The sequence below is a fragment of the Lynx canadensis genome, chromosome A2 (assembly GCF_007474595.2).
Source record: "Lynx canadensis isolate LIC74 chromosome A2, mLynCan4.pri.v2, whole genome shotgun sequence".
Classification (NCBI taxonomy): domain Eukaryota; kingdom Metazoa; phylum Chordata; class Mammalia; order Carnivora; family Felidae; genus Lynx; species Lynx canadensis.
Window position 1 is genome coordinate 726,311 of NC_044304.2, and position 20,057 is coordinate 746,367.

Genomic DNA, 20,057 nt, shown 5'->3' on the forward strand with positions numbered 1-20,057 from the left:
GGGTGTGCGGCTTTTCCAGGCGCACAGTCGCTCGCCAGGCCGACCTCCCAAAAGGCCCTTCCGGTCAGCTGGAGGTGCCACAGTGTAGGGTGCTAGGATAGTGTTGGGGAGAAGCAGGGGTTGGTCTGGCGGTGGGAGCCAGACTTCTGTGTCTCATCACGGGAGGAATGTTCTAGCCCAGGTCCTCAGAGCAGCCATGCAGACCCTGCCATCTGGGAGGGCGCCGGCTCGGGCCCTGTGCTGCCCTGCTCCGGCGGCTCGCGCGTCCTGTGGGCCGCCGGGCACTCATACCCTGGCCAGGTGTCGTGAGAGATTCTTGAACCTGTCACCTGCTCGGTTTTTCCTCGGTGACAGCAGACCTTCTCCCCAGGCCGGTTCTGTTCCTGGAAGAGGCTGAAATCCATTAGAGTCTTCCTGGGGGGTTAGCATCACTTGTGCTCGGTTCTAGTAGGGCAGGCAGAAGAGGAGACGGGCAGCATGCAGGCTCGTGGGGGGAGGAGGAGGGGCGTCCCAGTCACCCGAAGCAAAGGCGTGGGGTCACCCCGGACCCCGACGGGCCGCACACCCTGTTGGTGGGCAGTCGCCTTGCCCTCCCTACTGCCTGTTTGTCGGGGGGGGGGGGCACCTGAGTGTGCCAAGGGCCCGGGCCCCGAACGAAGGGCACCAGAGCCTGTGGCGTCGTGCGCTCAGGGAGAGAAGAGATGCCGTCCTGGTGGACGTCTGTCAGGGAGGGCTGAGCTGAGCTGAGCTGACCGGGACACGGGCCCTTCCATCCTGGCGCCTGAGCCTTTGGGCTTGTCTGTGAAGGGAAAGGCGCGCTGTGGTCCTCACCCCCCGCCCCCCAGCTGGAGTGCGGGGCCGGGTCCCTGGTGTCCCGGTGGCTCTGCGTGAGCACTTGGGGCAGAGGTGGCCTGTGCTTCCCTGTCTCGGGTCCCATGAGTCTCGGGCGTCAAAGCCCGTAAGGCCGGCCTCGGGGCCTCTGGACTTCCCCGGGGAGTGTCCGCACGCAGCCCCGAGCTGCCGCTGCCTCGGGAGTTCCGTGGTAGCCAGATGTGCTGGTGGCCGCCCGTGGCACCCGGATTCTCGAACACCGTCTCTCTTGCAGGTCACAGAAGTGGTCATGATCTACGACGCAGAGAAACAGAGGCCTCGAGGTAAAAGAGATGGAGTTTGTCCTTGACCTTCCCCTTCAGATGGCAAACTATCTCACGATGAGGTGGTGGTGGTAGCGAGCATTGCCTCAGAGAAGGATGATTTGGAGACATGATTAAAACGTAGGCCCTTCCTGTGCAGCCCCAGCCTGTCTGCTTCCCAAGGTCAGACGTCCTAGGGTTTTTTTGGCTCGTTCTTTTGAAGTTTTTACAACTTGACATGAATTTTAACACGGTTTCTGTTTTTAAATGTGTACAGAAAGATCGGTGCTTTTTTTCAAATGGTGCGCTCGTCACTCAGGGCCGCGTCCTGCTCGGAGTCCCCCCGCCACCCCCGCCCCGCCCCGCCCCGGCAGGCCTCATTCCATGGCGTCAGGCTAGGTCTGCCCCAGCTCGGCTTGAACGTGACTTGACTTTACTCATCCCATGCTTTTTTTTTTTGTTTTTCTTGTTTCCTGTTCCCCTAAGACTGGGGCAGCGGGAGGAGGGTGAGGAGCTGCCTCAATGCATCCCCATGAGGTTCCTGGGGCTGGGACAGCGGGCACCCAGTTTCTGTGCCCCCCCCCTTTCCTTTTTTTCTTTCTTTTTTTTTTCCCCCTTTTTTTTTTTTTTTTTTTTTTTTTTTTTTTTTTTGGCTGCTGCTGTCTGCCCGCCCGTATGATTTGGTTCATCCACCGCTTTTGGACCGGCTGTGAGAGCTGCCCTGCCAGTCTGGGCGCCGTGCAGCCCGCGCCCCAGCCCCGTCGGAGGCCCCCCTAGCGCACTGAGCCGGCGCCGCCGCAGCATGCGCCCGCCATGCTGGAGAATAGTTTGCCATTTGAACTTCCTTCCTTCTCTTCCTCCATGATAAGTGACGTATCCTCACTTCATGTCGATTAAGCTGTTAAGTCTTAGCTTAATTTTAACGTAGACATACATGCTTAGTGACGTACTTAAGTGTCTCATAGTAAAGTACAGTAACGTTAAGTAAGTTGTTTTTCCTTTTCTCTCTGTGAATTGTTTGTGATTAACGATATCTCTTTAGATTTCTCTTCTCCAGGTGCTAAATTATATCACACAGGTACAGGCCAGTCCCGCAGTCAGAGGAGGGAACGGGCTTTGCTCCAGTGGGGTGTAAACGAAGTTTCAGTGTGTTTCTGTCCGCTTCCTCAGTGGTGATGTCGCCTCTTGACAGACAGATGCGTCCCTAGACGCCCCGCCCCGGGGCTCCTTACCCAAGACTCACCGCCTCTTGCGCTATAACGGACCACGCCAGCCCTGTGGTTGCAGACACTCCTGCACTTTGGGAAAATGTTAATTTTTAAACCTGCTGTTCATCACCCATGTCGTGTTCCACTATTTGCCTCGGGTCTTGTGAAACTTCAGGACGTGGAATCCTGAGGGCTGCTCTTAGATTCCTACCCCTGGTCAGTCCCCTGAGGCCTGGCCCTGGGCCCAGGGAGCACACTGAGCTGCCGTGGGCTGGGGGTGCAGGCAGGAGGAGGTGGTGGGGAGAGCACTTCGGGCTTGGCCTTGGGACCCACGTTCCCGTGGAGGCTCACGCTGCCCTCCTCCGCATCAGGCTCTGAGTCCCTGCGAGCACCCAGACCAGCACAGGGCAGCACAGGGCGGGAGCGACCGCAGGAGCCCCCAGTGGGCTGGGCGGGGGCGCCCCAGAGAGCCCATCCCGCTTTCTCCTCTTCCTAGGTCTTTTCCAAGGCTCTGCCTCCTTCCTCCCTCTCTGCTCATTTAAGACACTATCCCTGTCCGTGTCCGGGGGATTCTGCATGTGTCTCACCGGGGACAGCGAGGCTCTGACCTTGCCCCCCACCCCACCCCCCACCCCCCGGTCCCGGCCGCTGCCTCTGCTCGCCTCACACCTTCCTCTCCGGCGTCTCCCCGCTCCAGCTTCTAGCTCCCCCTGTTTGTCTTTCGTCCTCGTCCCGCTGCCGCGATTCCGCTCCTTCTCGCACGCCGTGTGCAGATTCTTGTGTGAGTGTGTGCATAGTCACGCTCGGGCACACGCGTGTGCAGACACAGAAGCCTCCCGAATCCTGGGTGTCCCTCTCTTCCGGCCTCATCCAAGTTTCTGAGCTGTCTCCCCTCCCCCCCCCCCCCCAACCTCTCCAGCAAGGTTTTGTCTCCAGTCCCACCTGGTCCAGCTCCAGCCACTGCAGCCTCAGAGCTCAGAGTCCCTCCTCCATCAGCTTGAGGGGCCCTGGGATTGGCCGCTCCTCCCCGACTCCCCCTCCCTGCCCACTCTGACTCCTCAGCCCAGGCCTGGGCGGCAGGCGGCACTTCCCCCCCCCCCTCCCCCCCCCCTCCCCCCCCCCCCCCCCCCCCCGCACAGGCCCGACCCAGGCTCTTTCCATCGGCCCCGCCCCCGCCCCACGCCCCTCTTCTGCCCGGTCCGGGCTGCCAGCCCTTCCCCTCAGCTGCCTTTTGTTCTCCGGGGTCTTTGGCGGCTCTGTGCCGCCGCACGCGTCCTTTTGTGCTCAGAGCAGACGGGCCCCGGGGGAGACAGTGCAGTCGACCGAGGACCAGACGTGCCACGTTAGCCGGGCGGTCACACTCACCCAGACCAACCAAACTTCGTTTATACTGCCACTTTCTTGTGTTTGGGAAACGCTAAATTTTTTTCCCGTTAAAATTCTCTCTTTGATGACACGGTGCCTCTCGCTCTTGCTGCTGACAGCAGAGTTTGACCTGCTGGAACCCGTTGTGGCCTGTATCTTTGTGTATTTTACTTAAGTAGATACGTACAGATAGACACCTGTATACATACGTATGTTACTTCGAGAGGACTCCTTGGGCTTACCCAACAGCGTTGGATAAGCTTAGCGAGGCACTAACTGTGTAGAGACCGTACTTCTGTTTAACGCGCTAGAACGATATATGGCTGCTGTCAGCACTAGTTGCAAAGCAAATTGCAAGCCGAGGGGGAGAATCCCGGGTTTCAGAAAAGCAGACGCGCACCCACGGCACACACACCCCCCGACGGAGGCGGAGCTCTCGGCCCGCTCCCCTGCCCCGGGGGAGCACGGCGGCCCCCTCCGCCGCGCGCTCTGGCTCCGGCCCGGCGCCCGCCGTCTTACCGCTCGGGCTGCCGCACTCCGCGATGGCCCCCCCCCCCCCCCCCCGTGGCTCCCCCTGTGTTTCCACACGGAGCCCCGCCTGCGTCACCGCAGCCGCACACACTCGGCTTCCTGAAACCCTGGGGCGACCCCTCGGCCCGGCCCTGATACTGTTCATCACCCTGTTTTGTGTCACAACGCCCTGCTACCTTGATTCACTCTTCGTCGTTGGCTAGGTTTTGGATTTATTACTTTCGAGGACGAACAATCAGTGGACCAGGCTGTCAACATGCATTTTCACGACATCATGGGCAAAAAAGTGTGTAGTTGTAGTTTTATTTTACCTTAAGACCAAACCAAGTCTTAGGCAACTTAGGGATTTCACTGGAAACACAGATTCCTTAACGGTAAAGGGGGCTGGGTCAGTCAGTGTTGGGGGGGGGGGCAGGGGGGGTCTGCCACAGCTGGGGGCCCATCCTGCCCGAGGGGCTCTGCTCCCGGCACCCCTCGCTCTGGATCCCCCTGGGACCGGTGGGCGGGGTGGGCCCCGGCCGAGGGGCTCAGTCGGGCGGGGGGGGGGGGGGGCTTGTGGGCTGGCCTCCAGTGAAATCGCAGGTTGTCTCAGGCTTGGTTTCAGTGACCACTCCTTCAGATGTCTGTCCCGCATTCCGATTGTCTCAGCCGCCCCGTAACGTGGGGGGCGGCGAACCCTTGAAAACCGATTCCGTGTGAAACCGAAACAGACGTAAACATCCTGAAGGATTGGTTTTTTTTAATTGGGTCACTTACTGTGAAACTCCGGCCCCAAGCACATGCTCTCGGTAGTACTTACCTCCGTGCAGTCAAGTGACCTCTGGTTGTCCCGTCTTCATACTGTGTTGCTGCCGCGGACGCGGGCGGCTCGGAGCTGTGGTGGGGGGGGGCTCACTCAAATAAATCGCTGGTAGAAATTCTGCAGCGTGGGGTCCCTTAGCGTTAGCAGAGGCTTTGCAGGACTCCCGTCTCGGGCCTTTCAGAACCTGCCCTGTGCAGCCCGGCGGGCCACGTGGGTGCCACGAAGCCGGCACTCCCTCGTTCCCTCCGCCACCAAGCCCGGGCCTGGTGACGGGGCCGTGGCTGTTTTTGTCAGTTAAGATAGCGTGCGGGCAATGAGGCACCACGGGGTCCTGCCCCTCCTGCCCCTCCTGCCCCCCCCCCCCGCCCCAGCCCCGCAGCCCGCTCCCCGGAAGTTGATAAGCACGGCCGCGTGCGCAGCTGTGCGCATCCAAAGGAAGCTAGCGCAGGTGTTGTCGCACCCGAGCGAGCACACACACGTCTCGCTCCGACGTCCCTTGGAGCTTTCAGTTCAGAATTTGCATGCAGGTCTCAAGGACGCATGCCAGTTACGAACGCAAGTGCAAAGGAGTCCGCGTTCAATACTTGAAGGTACCGTGACATTTAAAACTCGGACGGAGCCTGGGCCTGCTCTAGGGGCAGAGAGGCCGATAAGCGCACGGATCTGCTCCCGTCTCCAGGCGGCCGTCCCCGCCCCGGTTTTGTAGGACGCATCGGTGTCTGAGTCTGGTCTGCACGGAGCACAGAGCGGAGACTGAGGTGGCTTCTCGGTGTGGGGCTCAACTTGTACAGTAAGGTGCACACGGGCGGGAGCCCCCAGCCTCGCCCTGTCCCCACGGCCCGACCTTCACTGGCGGGCTGGCTCCTTAGTGGGGGTCCCTCCAGAAAGGCCTGGGGTCCCCCTCCAGTTAGAAGCAATAGGGTGAGTGACTGCACCCACGTTCCCACAGGAGGACGGCAGACGTTGTTTTTAAACAAAAATTATGAGGGCTGCTTCGCTTTGTCAGCAGGAACCAAATTCCCCTGAGGAGGGTGCGTGAAGACTCGTTAGTTGGAGTTCTTCGAAAGGGTCCCTTGGTCCTGCTGTCACATCGCCTTGAGCTACCGGGGATTTTGTTCCTCTCCGTGGCGTGTCCTTGGGGCCCCAGGAAGGTGGCGTCTTTGTGCCTCTGTCCCAGTCCCTGTGTGTTAGACAGGAAGGGGTCTCAGGGCGCCACTGATGGAACTTTGAATACATACGCTTATTAGCTCATCAGACGATGAGACTCCAAGGAGGACTCCAAGTGGCTTTATTGTCTCTCCTCATTAAAACTTGTCATAAAAAAAAAAAAATTTCAAGGTTCTCAACTGCCGAGGCAGCCCTATAATTGGGGGACAGAGGCTGCGGAAGGGGGGGAGCTGTGTCGTGGCCACAGCGCCTAGTGCAGGTAGGACACTAAGGTAGGGCACCTCTGGGTCCCCGCCCCCCCCCCCCCCCCCCCCACTGCTGTGGCTCCTGACAACACCCGACAGAGGAAGGGTCCTGGGCTGCTGACCTAACACAGTATGAAGATTGCTTACTGATTCAAATGTCCATTTTATTGCATGTTCGTTTACTTTTTTTGTTAGATGTAATGTAAGATTCTCTTTATCACATCCATTCCCTCTGACATTATTTTGAGTTAATTGAGATTCTTTAAGCGTTAGCCTGGGGAAGGTAAGTCCTTATCTTCCATTAGACATTTTAAATAAAAAACCTAAGGAAACCAACTGTGTTTCTCAGGTATGAGCTCACGGCACAGGGCAGGGCGGGTGGGCTCCGGAGAGGCCTCGTGCGTGTGGGCCCGGTTGCTCCCCAACGTGCTCCGTAGCGGCGGGCTCCTGCCACGCCGGGGCCCTTGGGAGGCCCGGGGAGAGGGCTGTGACTGTTCGGGCGGTCCTGATCTCTGTGTCCCTGGGATGAGGAGGCCACCGAAGGAGAAAGCTGTCATTTTACCTTCACTGAAAGACCCCTTGTTACCCAGAACTCTTGAGGGTTCTTGGCCTTCATTCGGTGCCCCGCAGCGGGTGGGGCTTAACACGTCTTACGTTGCATCTGTTGTACCTGAGAAACATGTTTTAAGCAAAAAAAAAAAAAAAAAGAAAGAAAAAAAAGAAAAAAAATTTAATTTTTAAAAAAAAAGAATACTGGCCTAAGGTTTATAGTTAAGTTTTAGTTTTAAGTCATAATAAGATGCTAAGTGTAGTCATAAGTTATCAAGGGTGTGTCTGAAGGGAAGGGGGTCCGGGACCCTCGGCATCTCCCTAAACCACAGCTCCATTTGTCTAGGTGGAAGTTAAACGGGCCGAGCCACGCGACAGCAAAAGCCAAGCGCCGGGACAGCCAGGTGCCAGCCAGTGGGGCAGCCGGGTCGTGCCCAGTGCTGCTAATGGCTGGGCAGGCCAGCCCCCACCCACGTGGCAGCAAGGATACGGCCCACAAGGTGAGGCCCCAGCACCCAGAACCGGCCGGGCCCCCGGGTGGCCGCCTCAGGGGTTTCTGCTCGGGGGGCCGGGGTCCCAAGCCCGCGGGGTGGTGGGTCCACGAAGGCACAGGTGGTACTCCCTGTTCGTCGGCCCCAGGGTCTCCTGCCCAGCAGGTTGGCGTGCGGGCTCCATGCTGGTCCCCCCGATAGCACGCGCGCCCCTAGAGGGGCACCTTCTGGTCGGCACGCAGACCGGAAAGGGGCCAGGTTCCAGGTCGTCACCTGGTCCGTGTGGAGGACGGTGGTGTGTCTGGGCCGTAGCCGAGTCCCCGCCTGTGGTTGGGGCAGATGCGTCTCAACCGTAGTTGGCAGAGGGCAGTGAGCATCTTTACTCCAAGTACCGTGCTCTGGAGGAGGGCCTCCGAGGCCTGAGGGAGCAGTTCGATGCCTCGTGCTGACACCTTTGCTGTCCCCGGGGTCTGTGGCAGTGCCTTGGGGGTAGGGGGATGGGCAGAAGGACCTGGTGGATTTGAGAGTCCGTCACTGTCACCATCACCCCCTCTAGTGGGCCTGGCCTGGCCCTCTCGGGGGCCCAGATAAGATAAGATGCTCTTAGGGAGACTGGGACTTTTGCCCCAGAGTCCTGTTTCCTTCACCCTCTCGGTCTGCTCCTGCTCCTTGGGCTGTCAGATCCTCGTGATGGGTCAGCAGGGTGGTTAAGGACGGCTTGGCAGAAGGATTGGGGTGCCTAGGGGCTCCAGGACAGGATCTGGTAGCCTCTATCCCTTTTAGTGTCCAAGGAGGGGCAGAAGGAGGTCAGGTGGGCCTCTCTGCATCCAGAGGCACCTGGCGCGGCCTCTTTGGGCTCACAGAGTCGTCTTCTTTTTTTTTTTATTTAAAAACATTTTTTTCAACGTTTATTTATTTTTGGGACAGAGAGAGACAGAGCATGAACGGGGGAGGGGCAGAGAGAGAGGGAGACACAGAATCGGAAACAGGCTCCAGGCTCCGAGCCATCAGCCCAGAGCCCGACGCGGGGCTCGAACTCACGGACCGCGAGATCGTGATCTGGCTGAAGTCGGACGCTTAACCGACTGCGCCACCCAGGCGCCCCTCAGAGTCGTCTTTTAAAAAATTCTTTATTGCAAAAGAACACACAGCCCTAGAAAACCAGTTATCCCGCGTGCCCACTAGCTCGGCTGGTGGCCGGCCCTGAGCCCCCACCGCCCAGCCTGAGGTCCCACCTGTGCCTCCCAGCCCCTGATCTGTGGGTGTTCCTCCCACCCTTTCTGGTGGGTTCTGTGGAAGGGCCGGGGCCACCTGACCCAACGGGCTTCTCTTGGGAGCCCCTCCCCCACCCCGGCCCCCATCCCATAGAAGCAGGACGCGAGCGGCAGCTCTTTCCCCACACCCAGGTGCTGGAGAAGCTCTGGGGGTCACGCCTGTGCTCCCGGTCTGCCACGGGCTCCTCTGACGCCTTCCTCGGGGCTGGGACATCCCGCCCTGGTGCCCGCAGTGCAACAGGACGCCAGGCCCCTCGGGTGCGTTTCCAGAAGGGCTTCTCACCGGCACAGCCAGTGCTGTCGGGGGGAGCGGGGCTCAGCTGACGGGCACCAACCACCCTCTCTGTTTTCCTGTTTAGGAATGTGGGTACCAGCCGGACAGGCAATCGGTAAGTCCTCATCATGGGCAACTGAGAAGGAACAGGGTCTGAAATGGGGCGGCCCCGCGGCGGGCCAGGGCGGCCCGGAACCTCGTGTGCCACGCCCTTGCCCTCACCTCTGTGTCCTGTGTTACAGGTGGCTATGGACCGCCCCCTGCGGGAAGAGGAGCCCCCCCACCGCCGCCACCGTTCACCTCTTACATTGTGTCCACCCCTCCCGGAGGCTTCCCCCCTCCTCAGGGCTTCCCACAGGGCTACGGTGCCCCTCCACAGTTCAGTAAGTCCTGTGGGCCCCAGGAGGGGGGCTGGGGTGCCGCGTGTCCACGCCCCTCTGCTCGGAGGGCCGTGTGGATGACACCTGTGTCGTCCAAGATGAGTGTGCCACGTCACTGGGGCGGGCCCTGCGAGCGGTCGCGGCACGGGGCCTTTGGACCTGGCCTTGTAACTTGTAACAAAGCAGCAAAGGGCTAGAGGCCATACGAGCTGGAGTCTCAGTCCTCCTCTGTTCTGCTTTGTGCCCGGGCGGCTCGCGGGCCTTCAAGGTTCAGTGCTCGTCCCTGGTAGGAAGGGGCGTGGCCAGGGCGCCTGGGTGGCTCAGTCGGTTGAGCATGTGACTCTCGTCCCCTCTGCCCCTCTCCCCTGTTCGTGCGTGTGTGCTGTCTCCCCACTTCTTTTTCTCTCCGGGGGGGGGGGGGAGTGTTTAAAGGAAAAAAGAAAAGGGTGTGGCCACTCCTGGTGACTGGGTCTTCAGCAGGGAAGAGACCCTCACCTGATCGAGTGTGGCTGGCCACTGCTCTTGCCCTGCGGCCCACACAGACTGTCCCCCGGTCTTCCCGTTAAGACCTTGGGCGCCCACACGTGTTCTGCTTTTGGGATGCACCACAGGCTTGGGTCAGTCACATTTTTTGGGCTCCACGGCTGCCCGTGGCCCAGACCACGTCAGATTTTCTTTTTCTTTTTAACGTTTATTTATTTTTGAGAGAGAGAGAGAGAGAGAGAGAGAGAGAGAGAGAGCAAGCAGGGGAGGGGCAGAGAGAAGGGGAGACACAGAATCCGAGGCAGGCTCTAGACTCTGAGCTGTCCGCAGAGAGCCCGATGTGGGGCTTGAATTCACGAACCGTGAGATCATAATCTGAGCCTAAGTCGGACGCTTAACTGACTGAGCCACCTAGGTGCCCCAGATTTTTATTTCTAACAAGAACGCAGGTGGATAGAAACCGGTTTTCTGGAGCCCCCCAGGACAGAGTGTGGACAGGCGTGACCCCCGCCCTCGTGAAAGGCTCACTGTGATTCTTTTTGTCTTCTCAGAGCACAGATTGTGCTTTGTTAGGCAGCTGGTTTTGGTTTTTTCAAGAGTATTTCAGCGCAGTTACTCCCTGTGGAGTTCCTGTCTGACACTCGCTGTCAGAGGTGCGGTGACAGGCTGCCCCAGGCCCACCCGGGCACCCCAGCCTTCCAGACCACCGCTAGCCCGCATGCCGCCTTCTCCCAGCCGGGGCACATCCCCAGGACCTGGCCACTTGGTGCGTCTCGGAGGGAAATGGCGCGGGCAGCTCCCGGAGGCTGGGCCGCGGTCGCGCACTGTGTGTGTGTCTTCCTCTCCTGTTTGCCCGCAGGCTTTGGCTACGGGCCCCCGCCTCCACCGCCGGATCAGTTTGCCCCGCCTGGGGTCCCTCCTCCACCTGCTACTCCAGGGGCAGCACCTCTGGCCTTCCCACCGCCTCCGTCTCAGGCCGCCCCCGACATGAGCAAGCCCCCGACGGCCCAGCCAGACTTCCCCTACAGCCAGTACGGTGAGTGGCTGTAACTCTCGCCCGCTCTGGAGACCTGCGTTCGAGGCCTGGGGCCGGGGATCTGGCCCCGCCACCTTCCGCCTCCCTCCCTGCCAGCGTCTGTGACGGAGGCCCGCTCTGCTGGGGCTTGTCGGAGAGCGTCCGGCAAAATGAAAAGAAGGACTTTGGTTTCCTGGGGTTTTGCTAGGGAGCTGTCTGAGAAACGCATCGCGTGAGCGGCAGGCGTCCCAGGGCCTGTGGGTTGGGGAGCCTGCGGCCGTGACCGGGCCCCCAGGAGGATGGTGCGCACGGGCTCAGTGGGGCGCCCCCAGCAGGCACTGTTCCTTGGTGGTCTCGTTTTCCAAGTGCAGCGTGCAGGGAGGGCACCTGTTGGCCACGTGGGCTCGTGGCTCTGGTCTGTGGCGGGCGCTGGCGAGGGCGTCACCATGCTTCACCGGAGGGGCTGGTCGTGGACTGGGTGCCTCTGAGCCCGGGGTCTACGAGGTGGTGGCCCGTGGCCTGCGTGGGAGGGGCTCGTGAGGACGGGGTTGGGCCCCGTGTCCTGGGTAGAGCAGGCCTCCATCCTGGGGCCTCCTGCCACCTCTGCGGGGCCACGCGGGCGGGCTGCCTGTCTTCTGGGGCTTCGGGGGCTCCTGGGGCTCCTGTGGGAGCCGTGGCTTCGGCCCGCGTCTCCTCGCCTGGGGCTCTCCTACTGCCACGTGGTTGTTCACACTGCGTTTCGCCCAAGACTTCAGTGTCTGTGTGTGAGGCCGTTCTCGCCCTCGATTGCCGTTCTTGGCCGGCTGCTCCCAGTAGCCCGGCATCGCAGCAGCTTGGCCCCTTGGCGCCGTGCCACGCCACGGTCCCTGAGTGCGTGGGTTGTCACCCCACCCCCCACCCCAGCAGAACACGTGTCCGGCGCACGAGCAGCCCCGGGCGGGGGTGTGCTGACCGCCAGCGTGGCCCCGCCCCGCCCCTCTGCCGAGGCTGCCCTGGGGTAGTCACCCTGGTCTCGTCTCTTGCCAGGCCTGGCTACCTATTCTCAAGACCCGTCAGGCTTCGGGCCCATACTTTGTTTACACTCTTATGGTCAGGCTGAGCAGTGATGTGGCCTAGGTAGGTGGCACCTTCTCATCCACGGTCCCCACTCTGCCTGTACCGGGCAGCGGGCACGGCCTCCTCTGCCGTCCTGGGCGGGGGTGGACCTGGCGGTGCCCTCTGGGACGGGGCCCTTGCCGGGGCGAGGATCTCAACTGGCCACAGCCCCGTGGGCCCTAGAGCTCTGCCTCTGCGGGCAGCAGGCGTCGGCGCCCCATGTGCACCCTCTACTGGGGATCCGGGGGCCTTGGGGCACGCCTTCACCCCAGGTGTGCAGGCTGGTGCCGGTCCCCTTTCCAGAGTGCCTCCCACGCATTCTGAGGTCAGCTGCAGGCTCTAGGCCCTGTTCCGAGGAGGGCCCTGGCCCGCCCGGGGCAGGCTCTGTAGGCACGGTGCCCAGAGTCACTTACGCTTGGCATTGGGTTGGGCACACAGTCTTTCCTCACACCCGTCGGTCTTAGGGAAGGTCCCAGGTGGGGTCAGCTCTGCAGAGAGGACTGTCTCGGGTCTGGGGGTCACCCTGGAGGGAGGGGCCTGGGCTAGGCTTGCATTTCTTAATCGCTGGGAATTGTGCCTGAGCTCCCTGCCTGCACCCCTCCCCCCCCCCCCCCCCCCACCCGGGTGCATCACACTGAAGATTAAACTTTTTAGAAACCCTCAGTCTACTGAGCCGGGCCGGGTCCTCTTAACATTTCCGAGCTCAAAGGTCTCCAGTGGTCAGGGCCCAACCCCAGGTCCTCGGGACTGGGTGGGGAGGCGAGGCCGAGGTCGGATGGGACAGGCTGTGGGGTCCTCCGGGTCTCTGAGCTGCTTTTCCTTCTGCACAGAGACCGTGGTCAGGGCCCTGCGGGGGGTCGGGACAGGCTCCGCGGGCACGGACCGCTCCCTGGCCGCTAGGGCGAGAGCTGCCATCCCGCCGCAGCTCACCGGGCTCCTTCCCTGCAGGTTACGGACAGGACTTGGCCGGCTTCGGACAGGGCTTCTCAGATCCCAGCCAGCAGCCCCCCTCGTATGGGGGCCCCTCAGTGCCGGGCTCGGGGGGCCCCCCCGCCGGCGGAAGTGGCTTTGGACGAGGTCAGAACCACAACGTGCAAGGATTCCACCCGTACCGACGCTAGCTGGCCGGCGCCGTGTGGACGTCAGGGCGGCCGAGACCCAGGATTTAAAACTTGTGAACTCGTGACAATCACAAACTTGGCAGAAAAATAGCGGCTCACCTTTGGGGGGAGGGGGGCGAGAGGCTTTTGGAGGCGGCTGTGGGTGTCTGGACTGAAGTTTTTAAACATATTTCTTTCTCTAACCCATCAGCACAATAAAAAAAAGTCACTGGTTCAACAACAGGGTTTAAAAAAAATGTCTTCAGCTTTAATTCAAAACTTCAGGTTTCTTTTTCTTCCTTTTTTTTTTTGAAATTATTTTCCTGAGCCTTTTGTTTTACCGTATATTGTAAACTTTTATGTTAAAGAAAAAATATACATTTACAAATTGTGAGATTTTTAAGAGAAATTTTCTACGATGTATACTGGCTTATTTTTTAATTTAAAGCAGGGTTTCCGTCGGCACTGGTGGCAGTGAGGGGCGTTTCAGTGCCTCACTCCTGGCTTTGAGGGTCGGGGCTTGTTGGTCCAGAAACTCTGGGAGCTTACAGAAAAAGTCTACTGAGCGTGTTTTGTTTTTTGTTTCTTCCTTGCTTTTGTCGACTGACCTGCCTGGCAGCGCCCGCAGGTGCGCCGTGGGGGCCGCGCCCGCCCAGCGGCTCTGCCGGCGCCGCCCCGCGTCCGCCCCGGCAGCAAGGACATGGAGGCCTTGTCAGCCGCTCTCCCGCGCACGTGGTTTCAGGGCGTCCCCACCGACCAGTTTGACCCTGGTTTGAATAAAGAGAAGTGCGTTTGGATTAGAAACCCACGTTGTGTGCTTTTATTCCCTCCTTGCTGTCGGCTGTGCGTCCCTTCTGTGTCCAGGAGGAGCCCGTCCCTGCGGGAGACCTGTGCCGGCCCTCCCCACCTCCCGGGGCTCAGGAGCCAGGCCCCACCTGCTCGAGTGGGGAGCCGGGGACCTGGTGCGAGCTGCCGGCCCAGGCTCCCGGGGCTCAGCGGCCACCCGCCGAATGCCAAGGGAAAGGTGCTCGGACGGATCCGGGTGGGTGGGGGCCATCCCGTGGCCGGGGCGGGAGGCAGCATGATGGCCCCGGCTCCTAGAGCTCAAGGACCGACGGTGGAGGTGAGGGAGGAGGGAAGCCTGAGCCAGGAGGTGGGGAGGGCTGAGCTCTGGCCAGCGTCCCACGGCGGCCACCAGGTGTCTGCCAGGCCTTTCCAGCCCTGGGTATTTGGACCTTTCTGTCCCTTTTCTTGACTGCTCCTTCCCCAGTGAGAAGGGGCTGACGCTCAGCGAGGGCCCTGTGTGCAGCCCCAACGGGAGGGGGAGTCCGTTCGCCTGCGCACAGGGCTTCCTGCTCTGGGCCCCACTTCCTGTGGGAGTGGGGAGGGGCTCCTGGGTCTGGGGGAGGCTGGCCCTGGGGATCCGCTATGAACCAAATGGGTCAGTCCTCCCCTGTTCTGATGTGGGGGGTGTCTAAGGGCCCCTGTGACAGATCACCACCCACCTAGGGCTTAAAGCCGCTCGCAAATCGTCTTTGACAGTTCTGGGCCCCAGGGATCCCCGTCTCCCACCTTTCCCCGCTTCCAGAGGCCCCTCTTCCATTCTCACGGCCAGCAGTGCGGGGTCCGCCCGTCTCTGTCCCCTTCTCATGAGGACCTCGTGTGGACGCTGGGTACCCAGGGTCACCCCCGCCTCAGGCCTTGCTAAGGTCCCCTCTGTTGCGTGAGGTGACAGATCCCTGGTCCCAGAACCAGGTCTGGGGGCTTTGGAGGCCGTCATTCTCTCATTCTAAAGACCACAATGAAGGGGCGCCTGGGTGGCGCAGTCGGTTAAGCGTCCGACTTCAGCCAGGTCACGATCTCGCGGTCCGTGAGTTCGAGCCCCGCGTCGGGCTCTGGGCTGATGGCTCGGAGCCTGGAGCCTGTTTCCGATTCTGTGTCTCCCTCTCTCTCTGCCCCTCCCCCGTTCATGCTCTGCCTCTCTCTGTCCCAAAAATAAATAAACGTTGAAAAAAAAAATTAAAAATAAATAAATAAATAAATAAATAAATAAAGACCACAATGAAGATTTTAAAACGTAAAAAGAACGGATTGATCCAAAATGCACCGGGTGCCACCACAGTGTGTGGGGCTGGAGATGAAGTGCTGAAGGAAACAGCCAGTAGCCCTCGTCCCCGCCCGCAGCCCGCTCGCGATCTGCCTCAGGGAGGGTGGCTCAGCTCAAAGGCGAAGAGAAGCCCTCAAAACGCCCCTGCGGGGCCGCCCCTGCCCGCCCCCGCCAGAGTCTTCTCCCTGCCCTCAGGAGGTGCCGCCACGGCCGGTTTACAGACGAGCAGGACTGGGCCTTCCATCCACACCGCGTGCCATCGCGACGTTAAACATGAGCTCCTTTCACTTGTGAAATTCTCTGTAAAATTAGGGTTCCCTGGTGAGAGGCCGTCGTGCAAACGACGCACGGATTTCCAGCTGGCCAGGAGCTCCTGGGACCCCCACCTTGCTCTGCTGGGCACAGGCGAGCCCCCTTCACACCCTGAAGGACACAGCCCGTAGCCCTCAAACACCGTGCTTGTGCTGCGTCACGGACGGGGGGGGGACATCCCCTTCTTTGGGAGGGTTTAATTGGCTCTACCCACAGGATCGTAGAGATGGTTGAGGAGGCCCGGCTTCTTTCCAGACTTCTGTTCCCCCCAGGCCAGCCCCGGCTCCCCACAAAGCCACTGGTCTAAGCCAGACCCCACCCAGCAATCCAGCTTGAGGCCAGGAAGGGGCTGAAGCCTCAGTCGCGGCCGTGGGCGCTGTAGAGTCACCTGGGTGGTGGGGCGGTGGTGGCAGCACCCACCTCCTTCCTACCGCAGGGTCTTTGCACGCTGGCTCCCTCTTCCCAGAACTCACCCTCCGGCCAGTGGTCTCTCCCATCCCCTGGTGTTCAGTGTGGTGCTCGGTTTACCCCTGCCATTTCGCTTTTGCTCCGTGCTGTGTGCCTTGTTTTGTTCTTACGCTTCTCTGTTCATGCTTTTGCGTTAAATGAGTATTTCCTAAGGTAGCGTTTTATCTTTTAATGATTTTTTTTGTCATATTTTTTGAGTTATTTTCTTTGAGGCTGTTCTAGAGCTTACCATGGTTTTTTTTTTTCTTTTTTAAAAAATTTGTTTACGTTTATTCATTTTTGAAAGATAGAGACAGAGCACAAGCAGGGGAGGGGCGGAGAGAAAGGGGGACACAGAATCCAAAGCAGGCGCCAGGCTCCGAGCTGTCAGCACCAGAGCCCGATGGCGGGGCTCGAACTCCCGAACCGTGAGATCATGACCTGAGCCGAAGTCGGACGCTCAACCGACTGACCCCCCAGGCGCCCCGTTTTTTTTTTTTTGTTTTTTAATGTTTATTTTGAGACGGAGCGAGAGCTCATGAGTGGGGGAGGTGCAGAGAGAGGGAGAGACAGAATCCCAAGCAGGCTCTGCGCTGTCAGCACAGAGCCCGGCACAGGGCTGCAACTCCGGAATCAGGAGATCATGACCTGAGCCGAAATCAGGAGTCGGACGCTTAACCTACTGAGCCACCCAGGCGCCAGGTTGTTTCCTTATTGTGGCAAAATGCGCATTAAGACTTGCCACTGTAACCATCTCTTAAGTGCACAGCTCAGTGACATCAAGCACACTCAACAATGTCCTGCACCCGCCCCCACCACCCGTCTCCAGAACTTTCCATCTCCCCAGACTGAGCCTCTGTCCCCATGAAACACGGACTCCCCGCCCCCTGCCCCACCCCTGGCTCCCACCGTCTGTCTACTCTCTGTCTCCGTGGACGGGACTCCTCTAGGGACCCCCTGTGCGTGGGGTCACGCGGGACACGTCCTTCTGTGTCTGGCTTCTCTCACTGCACACAGTGTCCTGCGGGTCCGTCCACGTGGTGGCGGGTGGCAGACGTCCTTCCTTCCTAAGGCTGGATCCTACTCCGGCGTGTGGATGGACCACATCGTGTTTGTCCTTCGTCCGCGGATGCATACTTGTGCTGTAGTGGGTCGTGCTGCTGTGGACATGTAAGTCTCCCTGCTCTCAGTTATTGGGGTGTGCACCCAGAAGTGGGACAGGACTATGTAGCTCTAATTCCTTGTCCCTTCTTCTCTGTCATCGTTATACACGTCACGTGCACAGACGTTGCAGAAACCTAGTAGTGCATCGCTACGGTTGCTACTGTACCTGAGGCCCTCCGTTAAAGGCGGCGGGTCCCCATCAGGGCCGCCTTCTCGGGGCACCTGTGCGGAGCCAGCGCCCCGCCCCTCCCGGCTGTCCGCCGCCCGCACTAGGACGCCAGCTCCGGCGGAGCGCTGGGCCCGAACCCACGGGGAGCCCCTGCTGCCCGCAGGCGCGCGAGGTTCCGAGAGAGGCGGCGATGTGTCCGAGGCCCCAGCCGCTGCGTCTCCTTAGCGGGCGCCGCCTGCGCTCGGCCCTCCCGCCAGCAGAGGGCGCGCTCATCAGCCGAGAAAGCGGAAGCGCGTCCGAGCTGTCGGGCGCGGGGCGGGGCTCACGGGCGACCTCGTGATAATCGCGCAGGCGCGGAGGGGCGGTCCTTTCCGAAGCGCTGACAAGATGGTGAGTGCCGCGGGTTGGCGCGGCCGTTCCCGACTCATCCGGCGCCATCCGCGGTCTGGCCGCGCCGTGAAGGCCGGAGTCAGGCCGCCCTGCTGCGGCAGCCATCTCTTGAGCCTCCGGGGCCGCCGCCTATCGGGGTGCGGGGCGGGCCGGGCTGGTGTCGGGATGGCGCGGGGCGGGGAAGGCCCGCGCAGGCCGACGTGTCCTGGCCGAGCCCCAGCGACCCGGGGCCGCCCGCGCTCCCCGGGGACGGGCCGGAGGCCGTGTGTCCCCGCGGGCCCCCGTGGGCGCCCGAGGGCGGCCGCGGGGGTGGGAGGCGAGTCTGCGGCCGCCCTCTGACCCGCGCCCCGGGCCCGCGCAGGCGGAAGTGGAACAGAAGAAGAAGCGCACTTTCCGCAAGTTCACCTACCGCGGCGTGGACCTGGACCAGCTGCTGGACATGTCCTAGTAAGGGGGCCGGGCGGGGCCGGGGCGCTGTTTGGACGCAGCGACGTTTGGGTCGCACCTAATTGCTGGTGTCCCCTCGTGACACTGTTTACACCCGCCGAAATCGCGGGAAGCTAGAACGGGCTGGGGTTTGGCACGTGGCCGGAAGCTCCTAGGCAGGGTGGCGGGGGTCTGGCTTGGGTGCGGGGACACGGGCTTCTCGGGTTCCCCGCAGCCTTCCTGAGCGTGAGCTTGGGTCAGCGGGACCGTGAGGGGCCGCGCCCCCCCCCCCCCCCCCCTTCCGGGGACACAGGTCGGCAGAGGCCTAGTTGGCTGGAGGTGCAGCAGTTTGCCCACGAGGTGCCGGCCACGTAGCCGCCTGCCTCAGTTTCCCCATCTGCAGCTCGCAGCTCTTGACCTTGGGGGCTTCTCCCCAGATCTGGGGCGGTGCGGGGCAGCAGCGACGTTCGCGGCTGGACCCTGGGGACTGTCGCGGCCCAGCCGCTCACGCCATCGCGCCCTGCCCCCCCGCCCCCCAGCGAGCAGCTGATGCAGCTGTACAGCGCCCGGCAGCGGCGGAGGCTGAACCGGGGTCTGCGCCGGAAGCAGCACTCGCTGCTGAAGCGCCTGCGTAAGGCCAAGAAGGAGGCCCCCCCGATGGAGAAGCCCGAGGTGGTGAAGACGCACCTGCGGGACATGATCATCCTGCCCGAGATGGTGGGCAGCATGGTGGGCGTCTACAACGGCAAGACCTTCAACCAGGTGGAAATCAAGGTACCCGTGGGGCGCGGCGGGGTGGGGCGGGCAGCGGGGGCGTGTCTGCTCCCGGTCGCCTGACTCCTTGCCCTGCTCCTCCCCCCTGCAGCCTGAGATGATTGGCCACTACCTGGGCGAGTTCTCCATCACCTACAAGCCGGTGAAGCACGGCAGGCCCGGCATAGGGGCCACCCACTCGTCCCGCTTCATCCCCCTCAAGTAGCCCGTTCGGCCAATAAAGACGCAGCCTTTTCTGGTCGCGAGTCTGACTGTTCCTTCCCTTCCCTGGGGCTGCGCCTGCCCACCAGTCGGAGGCTCAGGCGGTGCGTGATTTGGGCCAGTGCTGGGCAGCAGGTGGCCCTGGTTTCCTGCTGTGGACACAGGGAAGGCCCCGCTTAACAGCAGGGCCCAGCGCTCTGTGGGTAGGGGCTCCGCGTGAATGACCTCGGCCCCCTGACCGGTGCAGGTTCTGTGCGGTCTTGTCTGTGTCCCCTCTGTGCCTCTGGATCCTTCAACCGAAATCCCTCAGGTGCAGCCACAGGCCTTCCCTGGGCCTGCTTCAGCCCATACAGGTGGTCACTCCTGGGTCCAGGGCAGTGTCTCCCCTGGAGCCACCATGCCCTTCAGGGCTCCTCCCGTGTTGTCTGGTCCTGGGGGTGGGCGTGCCCACACGTGAAGTCCACGACCAGCAGGAGGCTTTGCACAGCCTGAGCGCTCCCTTTCTGCGTCTGCACACGCCGGCCCGGTGACCCTCACGGTCTGTCTGTCTGGGTCTGGGTCTCATGTGGTTTCCAGGGGCAGGGTCACACCAGCCCCTAGGTCTGATGAAGGGTCCCAACCCTGCTCCCCCAAGTATTTCTGTCGAGATTTGTTCCATGATGAGGAGGCCCTACAGACCAGGGTGGGCGACTCCTCGGTAGGCAGTGGCCCCTTTGGCTCGCCGATGGACAGTGTGGGGGGGGATGGTCGAGGTGGGAACCCTGGTCAGCAGGAGAGTGTGAAGCTGGCTGGCTGCCTACTGCACGTGTGACAGTGGTCACAGTGTCTGCGCCTCTGTTGGGGCCGTGAGGGCCGGCCAGGAGGGGAAGGGAGGGAGACCGCGGAATGGAAAGGCGCTCCTGCCTCCCTGCCCTCCCCCTAGCGGCCACTGCCACCACCTCCGGGCTTCCTTCCT

The 20,057-nt window shown here is 61.3% G+C and overlaps 2 protein-coding genes across 7 annotated transcripts in view; both read left to right on the plus strand.

Moving 5' to 3' along the window:
* DAZAP1 (DAZ associated protein 1) overlaps positions 1-13,920 on the plus strand; it is a 25,139-nt gene extending 11,219 nt beyond the window's left edge. For all 4 annotated transcript variants that reach the window (XM_030336170.1, XM_030336164.1, XM_030336185.1 and 1 more), the window contains exons 6-12: positions 1,106-1,154; positions 4,441-4,523; positions 7,347-7,500; positions 9,125-9,154; positions 9,282-9,422; positions 10,762-10,938; positions 12,961-13,920. In XM_030336170.1, the coding sequence (XP_030192030.1) occupies positions 1,106-1,154; positions 4,441-4,523; positions 7,347-7,500; positions 9,125-9,154; positions 9,282-9,422; positions 10,762-10,938; positions 12,961-13,133 (807 nt within the window). In that variant the 3' untranslated portion in view covers positions 13,134-13,920. The remainder of the gene's footprint in view (positions 1-1,105; positions 1,155-4,440; positions 4,524-7,346; positions 7,501-9,124; positions 9,155-9,281; positions 9,423-10,761; positions 10,939-12,960) is intronic.
* RPS15 (ribosomal protein S15) overlaps positions 1-19,142 on the plus strand; it is a 22,003-nt gene extending 2,861 nt beyond the window's left edge. The window contains exons 2-7 of one of the 3 annotated variants that reach the window (XM_030336597.1): positions 410-415; positions 8,249-8,254; positions 17,689-17,701; positions 18,063-18,148; positions 18,667-18,901; positions 18,993-19,142. In XM_030336597.1, the coding sequence (XP_030192457.1) occupies positions 17,699-17,701; positions 18,063-18,148; positions 18,667-18,901; positions 18,993-19,106 (438 nt within the window). In that variant the 5' untranslated portion in view covers positions 410-415; positions 8,249-8,254; positions 17,689-17,698 and the 3' untranslated portion in view covers positions 19,107-19,142. Of the gene's footprint in view, positions 1-409; positions 416-8,248; positions 8,255-8,744; positions 8,750-17,652; positions 17,702-18,062; positions 18,149-18,666; positions 18,902-18,992 lie in introns of those variants that run through there. The other 2 variants (XM_030336607.1, XM_030336589.1) reach the window with 2 other exon arrangements.
* The last annotated feature ends 915 nt before the right edge of the window (positions 19,143-20,057 follow it).